Genomic DNA, 13452 nt, shown 5'->3' with positions numbered 1-13452 from the left:
GTTTCATTTTTTCTACATCCTCACCAACATGTGCTATTTATTAGATTTTTTTTTATGTGCCTCCATAGAATCCTCCGTTTCCTCTGTGCTAAATGTTATTACTCTCTATTTACTTATCAAGATTAATAGATTGGAAACCCCTTAACTTATTGGGGTAGACTGAATTATTGTTCCCAGTTCTGCAGTCTCTCCTGTACTAGAATGACACTAGAATAGGTGGAGTGTGTATCCATACCTCACTGATGTTGGGCTTGGCTATGTGGTTTGCTTGCCAATGGAATATCAGCAAACGTGACATGAGTGGAGGCTCTGGATGTACCATAGAGTTTAGCTTGGGTTCTTGCACTTCTGCTGTCTGCCTTGAGGAGAGTACATGCAGGACAAAAGACATGTGAAGCAGATCTGAACCAAACTCTCCACCTACAGCTTGACGAAGAGTCCCCTTCCCACCCCCACTCTCCACTGGAGCTGAACCATGAGCAAGAAAAACAAATTTTTGTTCTTGTAAGCCACTGAGAATCTGCTGGTTAACAGTATTATTGGAGCAGACCTGACTAATAAAACTATCTCTATCCCTCACTAAACTGCAAGCTCCATGTGGGCAAGAAAGAACTGTATCCAAAGCACACAGTAGGTGCTCAGTAAATCTGTTGATGTGATGTATGACTGAATGAATAAACCTTGGCTAGTGATGGGTCTGTCTCTTTAGCTGGCACATAAATTCTTTAAGGCCAAGAATGGCATCTGATTTCTCCCAATATCACCTAGTTATGTCACTTCCCACATTGGATTCTTGGTAGATATTCAATAAATATTTATTGAAACTAAATAAATTGAATTTTGTGGGCTGACTTGAGAATCAGCCCTTCATTTATGACATTGTTTCTATGGGAAAAATGCATTCGGAGTGCCAAACACATTTGCAAATGAACTTTTGGAACCTCACCCGTTCATTGGTTCAGGATTGCCAGTTTTGTGGAAATCCATAACTGAACACATGTGCTATGCTTTGCAATATGGGAGAATCTGAGAAGCTGCTTCCAAACCCAAGACATTCAGCCTGCAAAAATTCACTTTCCACCCACGCAGAAAAATTTAGCATAGGTTGGATTTGAGGTTCCAACAATAAAATACTAGATTGTTTATCTAATTGCTTTTTATCAGCTTATACTGGATGCCCATTCTTCACACTCGGTCAAAAGGAAGCTAAGATCATTTTCTTGCATACCGCCCACCTCCACAATAAATCCACTTTCTAGACATGTATGTAATAAAACTCAACCTTCTCAACAGAGAAAACAAATTATTTTTCTAAATAAATCTGTGACATTTAAAATAAACACAGTGGGATGCTCTACAGTTATAAGAAAACAACCCCCTTTAGAATTCCTAATTTTGAATGGTACTGGGAGCTTAACATGAGTCACAGATATGAGGCTTAGTTTTATTTCATCTTAGGCCAGAACCAAGCCAGTTTGAAACCAAGTGATCTGACATGGCTGGGAAGGGCCATCAGTTCATAAATCTGGAATGTTTTATCATACTTAACACGTCTCAGCCTGCCATTGGTAGACTTTCTCAACCACTCAATCTCCATTCATTTAACATGCATTTTTAAAGCACCTACCATGTACCAAGCACTGTTCTAGATTCTGGGGATATGGTCATGAACAAGACAAGGCTCCCAAGCAACTTACATTTTAATAAAGGAAGAGGCAGAGAAAGAAGATCATTCAGGTAGTGATGTGTGTGTGTGTCAGTTGCTCAGTCATGTCCACCTCTTTGTGACCCCATGGACTGTAGCTCACAAGGCTCTTCTGTCCATGGGATTCTCCAGGCAAGAATAATGGAGTGGGTTTCCATTTCCTTCTCCAGGGAATCTTCCTGACTCTGGAATTGAATCCAGGTCTCGTGGCAGATTCTTCACCACTGAGCCACCAGGGAAGCCAGGTAGTGATGGGGCCAGGAATAAAATAAAACAGTGATGTCACTGGGAGTGAGGTGAGGCTACTTCCGACTAGGTCATTGGTAGAGGGGGAGACGTGTGTGCTGGGACCTGATGAGTAAGAAAGAACCAACCATGGCAAGATCTAGGGAAGAATTTTCTAGATTGAGCAAACAGCCAGTGAAAAGTCCCTGTGGAAGGAACAAACCTGGCATATTCTTAAGTTAGAAAGAAAGGGCCAAGTAACCAAGGACCTGATTCTTAGAAGCTCTGTATTCAGGCCCTTTGAGTAAGGGAGTCAGACTGAATTCTATGATGGAGGCCAGCGGAGGTTTTTAAGATGGGGAATAAAATGATCTGGTTGAGATTTTTAAAAGCCCATTCCTCTTGGGGCAGGGGTGAGGGAATAAGAGCAGAAGCAGGGGAAGCTGTGAGCAGTCTTTTCTATAAGGCTGGAACTCCTTTATCATAGTCAATCACCAATAAAATCCCCAGCATCTTCAACTTCTCCAACTGTTCCCTTCACTGTCTTGTTCATCCTGAAACCAGGTTCTCCCTGAGGACGCTGATTCCTGCAGCCCACCAAGGGCTGGCTGCTTCCTCTCCGTCATCATAAGGGTCCTCCTTGTGTCTTGCTGCCTCTTTAGGATGATTCTTCTTCCTTTCTTTCCAAGCCTGCTCCCCACACCCCAGCTCTGAAGCTCAAGCCATTGGGCCATCTGCCCAGAGGCCCCCTGGCCCCACCTTGACACGACCATCCACAGACCATGCAGCCTACAGGCAATTCCTTTCTTTTTTTGAATATCTTGCTCCTCAGTCCCTCCAAAATTGTTCCATAGACCTTCTTGATGACTGGCCCATCAAACACTGTGACCCCTCAGTTCCCCACCCTCTCTGCCAGTGATCTTGTCATCCATCCTACTTCAGCTACACAATCACACCCCAGATCTTGTCAGGACCAATAACTCTGTCCCCTCCATGACCTTAATTTCAAGTTCCCCATAGTCCGACCACTACCTCTTCTCCAGTTCCCCAGGTCCCACAAGTCTTAAACCCCAAAACAATCTCCCCTGCACAGAGCTGGCTACCTTTTCCCATCCCTCACGCCCATCCTCACTTCCCTCCTTAGAGCTCACTTCCAGCTTGGAGTCCAGGGTCTACAGTTGTAAGTATCCAAATCCATATCATCAGGCACCCTCAGCTCCTGGACCCCACTTTCCTCTCTTGAAAATTCCCTGCTGCTGCTTAGTCGCTTCAGTCATGTCCGACTCTTTGTGACCCCATAGACCGTAGCCTGCTAGGCTCTTCTGTCCATGGGGATTTTCCAGGCAAGAGTACTGGAGTGGGTTGCCATGCCCTCCTTCAGGGGATCTTACCAACCCAGGAATTGAACTTGTGTCTCCTGTATTTCAGGCAGATTCTTTACCACTGAGCCACCAGTTCCATCTCTGACTAAATCTAACTCTCCCCTATCCTACCCCTATGCCCATAGTGGCTTGTGAAAGCAGAACCAGGCTTACTGCTCTCACTTCAAAAGCAAGACCATGGATCTCACGTGCACCCTGATACTGTCTGGCAATTGCTCTTCATTTCCCAGCTCTGTTCTCTCTTCCACTCTGTTCTGTACCTTCTCTCACTTCTCCCTTCCAACTCCAGGGCTTCCTCCCTCACCTCACTCTCACTCATCATACATTCCTGAAAATAATGCAAAGTCACATGAAAAGACACTGCATATGCTTCCACCACTGACCTGCTCCTGAGCCCATATTTTCCTCCTGCCCTCCCAAGACCAAGGATGAAGGGTCCCATGCTCCTGGCTGAGGCAGGGCCCCCCAATGGCACAGGAGATCATATTTTCTTTCATCTGCAGAAAGACAACGCCCCACAATTCTCTCTTCTCTCTCCTGTATTGTCAGTTTCTCCCACACTACTAGAACTTTCCCAGCAGCACAAAAACACAGTTATTTCCTGCATCTTAAAAAACAGCTCTCTGGACTTCACATTTTTCTGCAACGTCTGCTCCATGTCTCTGCTGTCTTTCTCAGCAAAGCTCCTCGAAAGAGTTGTCTCTGCTCCATCCTCTTCTCATTTTCTCTTTACAGTTTGATCACTACTTCCTGTCCTTGTCACAGTCGGCACTAATCACCTGCTAAGTCCAGTGGTTCAATTTTCTTTTCTTGCTTGACATCTCAGCACAATCTGGCACGATGGACCACTCCCCTCCTCCTTTCTTCCCTGGGCCTCCAAGAAGCCACCTTCTTTAGTTTTTCCTCTTCCCCTTCTGGCTGTTCTCTCCTCAGGTCCACTTATTCTTCATCTCTCTGACCCCTAAACCCTGCACCAGTACTCACTGAACTCAAAGCTCAGTTCTCCAACTACTCCTCTCCTCAATCTATGCCCCCTCCCTCACTGGTCTTAAGACTTCACGACGTGTATCATCTGAACACTACTAACCCCTAAATTCACATCTCCATTTCAGACATCTCCTATGAATGCCAGACCAGTGTTTGCCCGTAGAGTGGCCACTAGCTACATGCGGCTATTTAATCACATCACCACTGTGACCATCACCACCAGCTCCACCACTGTTACTGAATTAACTCCTGCACAGAGCTCTGCAAACACAGAGAACCTACATCAGTGGAAAGGGTTGGAAAGATTATAGCAAAACTGCTTAGTGGGTGTGTGGCGATACAGGTCTGTTCATGATCAGTTAATTTTCTTCAAGTCTAGTCTTAGGCAAGCCACAAGAAGAAAACGTTCCTACCCAATTACAATTATTCATGAGACTCTTCTTGGCCCTGCTTCTTTTGTCTGTCGGTGATTCTGACGGCAACAGCCCGGTAAGGAAGCTCAGCGAAAGGCAAGGGCAATTATGCATCTTGCTGCATCTCAGCTTCCGACTTCCTCCATGAACTCTTAATTAATTCCATCCCCATATTTTTATTTTGTTTCCTGAACCTCTTGCTTATATTATATATCCCCCCCTTCATTCCTCTTGCCTTCCTCCCCCCAAAAGCCTCCCAAGTTCTCTTTCTCAGTCTTCTTTTCTTTCCCCAAATTGCCCCTTGTTTAGCCTTCAGCTTCTCTGCCCCTGTTCCACTCTTTCTTACCCTTTTTCACCTTTAAAAACTGAAAGCAGCAAACTGACAGACACTGTTACGGTGTGTTTTTTTTTTCCCCCTCTGCCTGAGCTGCAGCAGGCTCTCCTTTCCTCACTTCTATAGCAGAGCCTGAGTACTGGGTTGCCATGGCAACAGTGAATCCAACCAGGCCGGTCCCAGCGACACTGGGAGCTGCCATGGCGAGGAAGCTGCTACAAGTCGCCCTGAGCCTAGATGGGTCGTGAACATCGTAATTCAAGACCGAGCTGGGCAGATTCTGCCCGGAGACTGTGACTGCACATCAGGCCTGTGCACAGCTGTACCGCGCATCAGGAGACAACATCATCAATAATCAGGCTTCCGCGGAGCCGACCGAATATGTGACATCGTGAGGATTCATTCGAAACATTTCAAACATGCCTATTCTTTTATCTCCGCTGAGGGAGAACCTTCTGTCTCTCTCTCTCTTGTCTTGGAGAACTCTGTAGAAAGTAAAAGAAAAACTGACAGCTCCAACTTATCCCCTCTCCCCCACCTCCAACTCCCCCTATCCTTCCAGGCTGGGGACCCTCTCCGCCGTCCAGGTCAAATGATTTCAGTAACACCAACGTGGCTGGGAACATCCCCGAGAATGAATTTGGATTACACAATGATATTTTAGTAGGTGCCAAGATCAGTTCCCCCAGATCACTGGAATAGATCCTTAAAGTAGGCAACAAGTGTGCAGCCGATCACACTGTTTCAAAATTGCAAGTCGGTGAGAAAACTCAGGAAATACCTTTGTAACGAATGGCACCAACCGCAGTGAGGGTCTGTTGCTGCTAAACACTCCCAACAGGATTTATGTTTACCGCAGTTCGCAACACGAATTCTCCTCACCTAAAAATAAAGATGATGGCAGTTCAGATGGAATTATAAGCAACACCAGAAAAACTCCAACACCTTATCTGATGAAGGGCCACGAGGAGACACTTATCAACTCAAATGCTGAGCATCTGTGTAATGACATTGAGCAGTGGTTCTCAAGTCCTAGGGTATGGAGCAGTTTATCAGCATCTCCTGGGGGAGCTTTTGAAAGGGCAGATTCCCAGACCCCCTGCCGCTGAGACTCAAGTTAAGCAGGACTGGGGCAGGGGCCTAGGAATCTGTATTTTTAAAGAGTTCTCACAGCTTTCTGATCTGCTAATAGTGATTTCCAAGATCATGGAATCAGGTCACCTTGTTTTCAGACAATGACAGTCAACAGCACCTTGGAGATGAGCATCAAGGGAAAGCAACAGGCTCTGACCCCAAGCGTCAGCAGGAGGTTGACACTTAGCATGGAAATGAGGACCACCCTCCCACACCCCTCTCAGGGGTACTCCATCACCTCAGCTCCCAGTTCCCAGCTCACACTCCCTCCACTCAAGGTGAAAATAAAAGAAATAGGAGGAGTTTTCCAGTCATTCTCAGCCCCTGGAGCTGCCTCTTCCAGTTGTCAGGAAACAGCAGCCCCCAGAGAGTGAGATGGTGATGGGCAAACCCAGGCCCTAACGGCAGGCAGAGCCTCCAAGCAGAGCCAGGGGAGGCAGGGAGGACCTGAGCCTCACATGGTACATTTTTTGCAGGCAAAATCCCATAGCAGGTAGTCAGGAAACCTGTAGAACTCAGAGCCAGGAAGCTGTACCTGCTGGAGACCATAAGTAACTTCTTAAAACATACAGAGAAACAGAGAGTTCTAGAAGGAGTTTGTGAGAAGAGCAGAGGCTATCCTGAACAGTCCACTCTAAGTTGACTTCATGGAGGATAACCACACCCATCATCTCAGAGTTCCCAGGGTGGCTGACAGATGCAGCGGGCAGGCCATCAGCCTGAGCTGAAATTAATCAGAATGTGGATTCTTCCTTGTAGCTCACAGGACATCTTTGTAATTCTGGGGTATTTTCACAAATGTCATGGAATCTCTCTAACCTTGTTTTCTCACCTGTGACATGGTGATGGTACTGCTGACTTCACAGGGTTATTACCAACTTTGCCCAGCACATAATACACACTCAATAAATGTTGGTTCTTGCTACTACATTGGAAAAAGTTTCCACGGTCCAACAAACATGTGAAACCTCACAGGGAAAAAGCAAACTAGGTTTCCTTAGCACAAGTCTCCTGAGAGCATTTGAATGCTCTGGTTATTATACTCTAGGAAGGACATAGTAGGTAACATCTGCTCCCAGGACCACTTTTGCTCAGAACATTTAGTACAAAATGAGTCTCCAGAACGTTCTATGAGAACTACTCTGAAAAAAAAGTGAAAGTGTTAGTCGCTCAGTGCTGTCCAACTCGTTGCAACCCCATGGACTGTAGCCTGCCAGGCTCCTCTGTCCATGAGATTTCCCAGGCAAGGATACTGGAGTGGGTTGCCATTTCCTTCTCCAGGGGATCTTCCCAACCCAGGGACTAAACCTGGATCTCCTGCATTGTAGGCAGATTCTTTACTGTGTGAGCCACCAGGGAAGCCCATGTTAAAGAAAGCCCAGCGTAACTACTACATTGGACCTGCTTCTCTAACTTAACACATTATAGGGGTTATTCCACAACAATGCGGCTATCCCCATGTGGTTGTTTTTAATGACCAGGTGTTCCATGGATGTACCAGGGCATTTCAGTTTGTCTGTTCCTATCTCCCCAAGAGTTGAGAAAGGATCTTCCTTGGGTTTTGCCTCTGTAGGGCCTATCTTGGCTCAACCAGAAGACTAGCGTCTTACTAATAGGAACTCCAGCAGTGAATCTAAGTGAAGAAAGTAAGAATAGCCAGCTTTGATGCCCAGTGGAAAACTCTTCCCAGGTCTTCAGGCTTTGAATGGCCAGACTAGAACTCTTCACCTTCAGAAAGTGAGGATCTATAAATTGCTGGTGGTTCTCACTGTGGTTCTCAGCCCACAGTCTGGGATTTGGGGGAAGGATTTATGAGCTATTTGCAATGTTTCAAAAAGCTGATTGCAAAAACATGCACAGACTAAGCAAGGCTACAAGTGTCTTTGCTTTGAGCTGGAATTTTATCAGCTCCCTGTGGTAGCACAGTCAGTGCTCTGAGTGGCCGTTTTGAGATGCCCTTGATAAATAAAGCCTGAGAATGGGAATTGTTACTTAATAAATGCAGTTTGTTGAGTAGACAAAAATCTTTTAACTATGGGAGCCCTGGGGGAAGAAATATAATAGACAGTGTTTAAATGTTGAAGCAAGCTGTTTGCAAAGGTTCTGTATGGTGAAGAACAAAGGTATATGGAGATCCACTGGCCATCTCAATGTGGTCATTTTGAATAGCTGCCTTTTCAACATGCAAAAGGAAATATGGCCTTTTCAGGGAAGTCAGAAGCTCTAAATGGCTTGCACATCATCTCTGCGACTTGGCCAGTACATGGAGATTGATGTCATTGCTGCTCTCCTTAGAATAATGGAGAGGAAAAGAATGAAAAGTGGGGGTGGGCCGAGAGCATGGTACATTCATCATTTAATTATGTAAGTCTCAGTTATCTTTTCACTTCGTATGTTCAAATGGTCATGGGTCAAAATAACCATGAAAAAATGTTTGGTTTTCACAAATTTTGGGTTGATCCCACTTATTATGGGCTTTGACAGCGTATTAAAAAGCAGAGACATCAGTTTGATGACAAAGGTCTGTATAGTCAAAGCTATGGTTTTCCTAGTAGTCATGAATGGATTTGAGAGTTGGACCATAAAGAAGGCTGAGCACTGAAGAATTGATGCTTTCAAATTGTGGTGCTGGAGAAGACTCTTGAGAGTCCCTTGGACTGCAAGGAGATCCAACCAGTCCATCCTAAAGGGAATCAACCCCGAATATTCACTGGAAGAACTGATGCTGAAGCTAAAGCTCCAATACTTTGGCTACCTGATGTGAAGAGCTGACTCACTGGAAAAGACCCTGATGCTGGGAAAGATTGAAGGCAGGAGAAGAAGGGGGTGACAGAGGATGAGGTGCTTGGATGGCATCATTGACTCAATAGACACGAGTTTGAGCAAACTCCGGGAGGTAGTGAAGGATAGGGAAGCCTGGTGTGCTGCAGTCCATGGGACTGCAAAGAGTTGGAAATGACTTAGTGACTGAACAACAACAATCATGGGCTTTAAGATCAGGGTAGAATTTAAGTCCTACCCCTGACAAGGCCCTATATATATATATATATATATATATATATATATATATCCTTGAGAAGATATTTAGCTTGAGTCCTAGATTCTTCAGATATAAAACAAGGGTAATTTTTATCTCACTACATTACTGACAGATTTTGTTAATGTTGTTTATTATATTTTGGGGTTGGTGTGTTTGTGTGTACAATTCTATGCTTCTAGAGAGACTCCCTTTGGAATAGTAACTAGTATAGCATCGGTAGGAACTCAGTAATAATTAGTTCCCCTCCTCTTTCCCTTGGTGAAAGTGCTTTTAAAACTGAAAAAAATGTAAAAAGGCATCCTTTTTATTTCAGTAAGCAGAAGCAAGAAGAAAAACTAAAACAGCCAGATAAATTAAGAGAGGGAGGGTGGGTACCATATATTTCCTGGCTCATGAATGTGTATGAGACTGTGGCCTGATATTAACCCCAAATTCCAAAGCCAATCCCATTGGGCATATTCATAAATGCATCTAACCGTTCAATGTCCACATGATAAATGTGTAAATTCAGTTACCTTGCTGATTATGCACCCATTTGCAAGCACACACTTCTCTGAAAAACTTGGCATTAGAAATATAGCCAATAATAAAATTGTCTAAATAGGTAATATTTCTTGCTTACTTACTGACAGTAAGGTTTTTAATTCCATGCCTGTGAATCACTGCAGGTCTTCTCAAAGCCTGCAGCAGTGTTTAAACTCAGTAGTTCAAAGTACAAGCTTTACCATCAGATAGTGACGTCAGTCAAACAGTTTGTATTCATAAGACAGAAATGGTAACTAGTATTTCTGCCTACCTCTTTTCCAGCTGTTAGATAGATGTAGATATTCTTCTTAGGATGAGGAACAAGTTTGTAGAAAACAGGTGTTTCTTCTTTGATTTCATAGATAACCTCAGGACAATTCGAGGCCAAATTTTCACCAAGAATAACCTGATTTTTAAAAAAAGAAATAAAACTTCCATTAAATAATTTGAATTTCAGGGTGGCAAAACTTACTGCTTAATCCTAAGACTACATCCTTTCTTCTTCACTATGCACACTGACTGAGGTGTTACTTTCCTTAATCATCAGCTCGTGTCTCGGCCTTAAACAAGGCCAGTGATGACAAGCTTGGTATTCCCGCTTTTGTAGGGGACAAAGCTGTGCATGCACACATACAAAAGGTCACTCTTCAGTGCTGGGGCAGTATCCTTATATGTGGAAGCCCACTGTCCACAATTCCTGACCACGTGGGCCTTATGAGACACTACAGTGACAGCTTCATTAGTGCTATGCCAAGTGATCTTAAATCTAAAGGCAGTCAGTTTGACAGATATTTGCACGGGTTACTCTGATTTGCCTATGTGAGTCTGCATGGCTATGTGTTTTAAAGTAACCAGGACAACTTAGCAGGCCTAAACAAGTAGGTACTTGTTTACACATCAAATATAAGTGTGGCTTTGAAACTGGACATCCCTGAGCTTCATTCATCTTTTGTCAATAAATATCTACTGAACATCCACTGTATTATTCTGGCACATTCTAGATGTTTGCAAAATGACAGTGAACAAATGGCGGGAAGATTCTGCCCTTATAGAACTTATATTCACGTGCATGTGTGGAGTGAGGGGCAAAATGATAATTAACAACAAATAAGTGAGTTATAAAATATACCAGCAGGTATTTTATATAATAGGGAACTACATTCAATATCTCATAATAATCTCTAAAGGAACAGAATCTGAAAAAGAATCGATTTATACATGTACAATTCAATCACTTTGCTGTACACTGGAAATTAATACAAGATTATAAATCAACTATATTCCGATATTTAAAAAATATGTTAGCAGGTGATACAGGTACAAATAAAATGAGATGGAGGATCCATGTTCAATGTAAGCTTCATTAGACGGTGATGTTCATTTAGAGACTTGCAGGAGATTCTGGAGCAAGTCACTTAGGTATCTGAATAAAACATGCTCTTAGAAGAGTAATCCATTGGTGCAAAGGCCCTAAAATGAGAGCAGACCAGTATGACCTGAGCAAAACAAGAGAGGTAGACGGGAGTAGACAGCAAGGTAATAGGGTAGATCACATAGGTCCTTGTTGGCCTGTGTAAGGGTTTTGCCTCTTACTCTGGATAAGAGACAGGGAGCCACAGCAGAGCTTTGAGCATAGGAGTGACACGGTGAGAAGGTATGGTTTGAAACACGGATAGGAAGGCTCCTCAGGAGACTATTACCCTAACCCTGGGGAAATAGAATGATAGTTGGGTCTCAGGTTTGCATCCTGGCTCTACCCTTCTAGCAGCTGTGCTACTCTGAGCTGGCAGTTTACTGAAGCTCCCTGGGCCTCAATCTCCTCTTCTCTAAAATGGAACTCAATGCCTTCCTTATACACAATTGTCGTAGGATCAGATGAGAATTATGAACAATGCTTAGCACATAATCAATACTCGATGGAAAATAATCTATTACTAGATTGCAAGCTCCTCTTGGGTAGGCACCATGTCCTAATCCTCTCTGTGCCCACCCCTTTGCCCCAAACAATGCAATGCTTTTCAAAATGAAGATGTTCAGCATTTTGTCAGTTTGAAAACATCCAGATACAGCATCTATATTCATTCATCTCTCTACCACTGTGGACATCACTTACACTGGGCATATGATTTGGAAAAAAAAAAAAACAACAAAAACTGGCACCTGAGATTCTTTTCAAGTCTACGTTCACACATCTACTGAGCTATAACATGCCTGTGCTGCACATCCTGATGGCAAGCACGTTTTTGCTATTTAACCATAGGCTCCTTATCAGTTTGGCGGATAGAACTGTATCCTGCATGCACTCAGGATCTGGGCCTGTCCTGTGATGGTGATTTCCTTCCATCATCTGTTCTGAGTCAAACCCGGGTAGATTTGGTATAAATGGTAGCTCATGAGAAGCACATCAACTGCTAAGTTCAGTGGCAGCTCTGGAAAAATCAATGTAACTAAATACATTAAATATGACTTTTAAAAAAGGAAAAGCAATATTCAGGTCCCAAGGGAGTTGGGAAAGGTCTGTACCCCAAGTCATTGAAAAATGACTCTACAGCTGCACCATCCAATGTGGTAGCCACTAGCCACACAGGGCTACTTAAATTTAATTAAAAATTCACTTTCTCAGCCACATGAGTCACATTTCAAGGAATAACTATCCACATATGGCTGCTGCTGCTAAGTTGCTTCAGTCGTGTCCAACTCTGTGCGACCCCATAGATGGCAGCCCACCAGGCTCTGCCGTCCCTGGGATTCTCCAGGCAAGAACACTGGACTGGGTTGCCATTTCCTTCTCCAATGGATGAAGGTGAAAAGTGAAAGTGAAGTCGCTCAGTTGTGTCCGACTCTGAGCAACCCCATGGACTGCAGCCTACCAGGCTCCTCCGTCCATGGGATTTTCCAGGTAAGAGTACTGGAGTGGGTTGCCATTGCCTTCTCCCACATATGGCTATTGGTTATCATATTGTGAGTGCAGATAGAGAGCATTTCCATCATCAGGGAAAGTGCTGTTAGAGACTCTGGCCTACAGAGAACGGTGAGCCAAGGGAGACCTCGGGGAGGCACTGACCAAGTGTAGACTTGCCAGGCTCCTGTCTTCCCATCTCTAATTCACATTCTTTATTAATCAGCTCAGATGCAAACAGCTGATCTGGTTCTTGGAAAGTGGTTGTAGAGAGAGAGATAGGAAGTCAGATAAAAATAAAAATAAGATTGACAGAAGTTCGAGTCAGGAGAAGAAAACCTGCTGTTCAGATCTCTGTTGATGAATTGATCACATGCTAACTGCTAAGTCGCTTCAGTTGTGTCCGACTCTGTGCGACCCCACAGACGGTAGCCCACCAGGCTCCCCCGTCCCTGGGATTCTCCAGGCAAGAACACTGGAGTGGGTTGCCATTTCCTTCTCCAATGCATGGAAATGAAAAGTGAAAGTGAAGTAGCTCAGTCGTGTCCGACTCTGAGCGACCCCATGGACTGCAGCCTACCAGGCTCCTCCATCCATGGGATTTTCCAGGCAAGAGTACCGGAGTGGGCTGCCATTTCCTCCTCCGATTGATCACATAAAACCCATCATTTGGCAGAAACACCTATGAAGCATTTTCGCCAATAAAGCTGAAGCCAAATCTGATAAGCCTTTAGTGCTAACATCCATTTAGCATTAGGAAACAGAAGGGGTAGAGAAACAAGCTAAATGGTACCACAAGGATGTGAAC

The 13452-nt window shown here is 44.2% G+C and overlaps 1 protein-coding gene across 2 annotated transcripts in view; it reads right to left on the bottom strand.

The window, feature by feature from the left end:
* PLXNC1 (plexin C1) overlaps nt 1–13452 on the bottom strand; it is a 156787-nt gene that overhangs the window by 109416 nt on the left and 33919 nt on the right. For both annotated transcript variants that reach the window (XR_014082566.1, XM_081592165.1), the window contains exons 3-4: nt 10017–10151; nt 5828–5928 (exon numbers count right to left, since the gene is read on the bottom strand). Coding sequence is in view for 1 of the 2 variants with exons in the window: in XM_081592165.1 (XP_081448291.1) it covers nt 5828–5928; nt 10017–10151 (236 nt within the window). In the remaining variant the exon portion in view is untranslated. The remainder of the gene's footprint in view (nt 1–5827; nt 5929–10016; nt 10152–13452) is intronic.

This window comes from Giraffa tippelskirchi, chromosome 4 (assembly GCF_054371585.1).
Source record: "Giraffa tippelskirchi isolate mGirTip1 chromosome 4, T2T-mGirTip1v1.2.pri, whole genome shotgun sequence".
In the NCBI taxonomy this organism is placed as follows: domain Eukaryota; kingdom Metazoa; phylum Chordata; class Mammalia; order Artiodactyla; family Giraffidae; genus Giraffa; species Giraffa tippelskirchi.
This window is presented reverse-complemented; position numbering and strand designations above follow the sequence as displayed.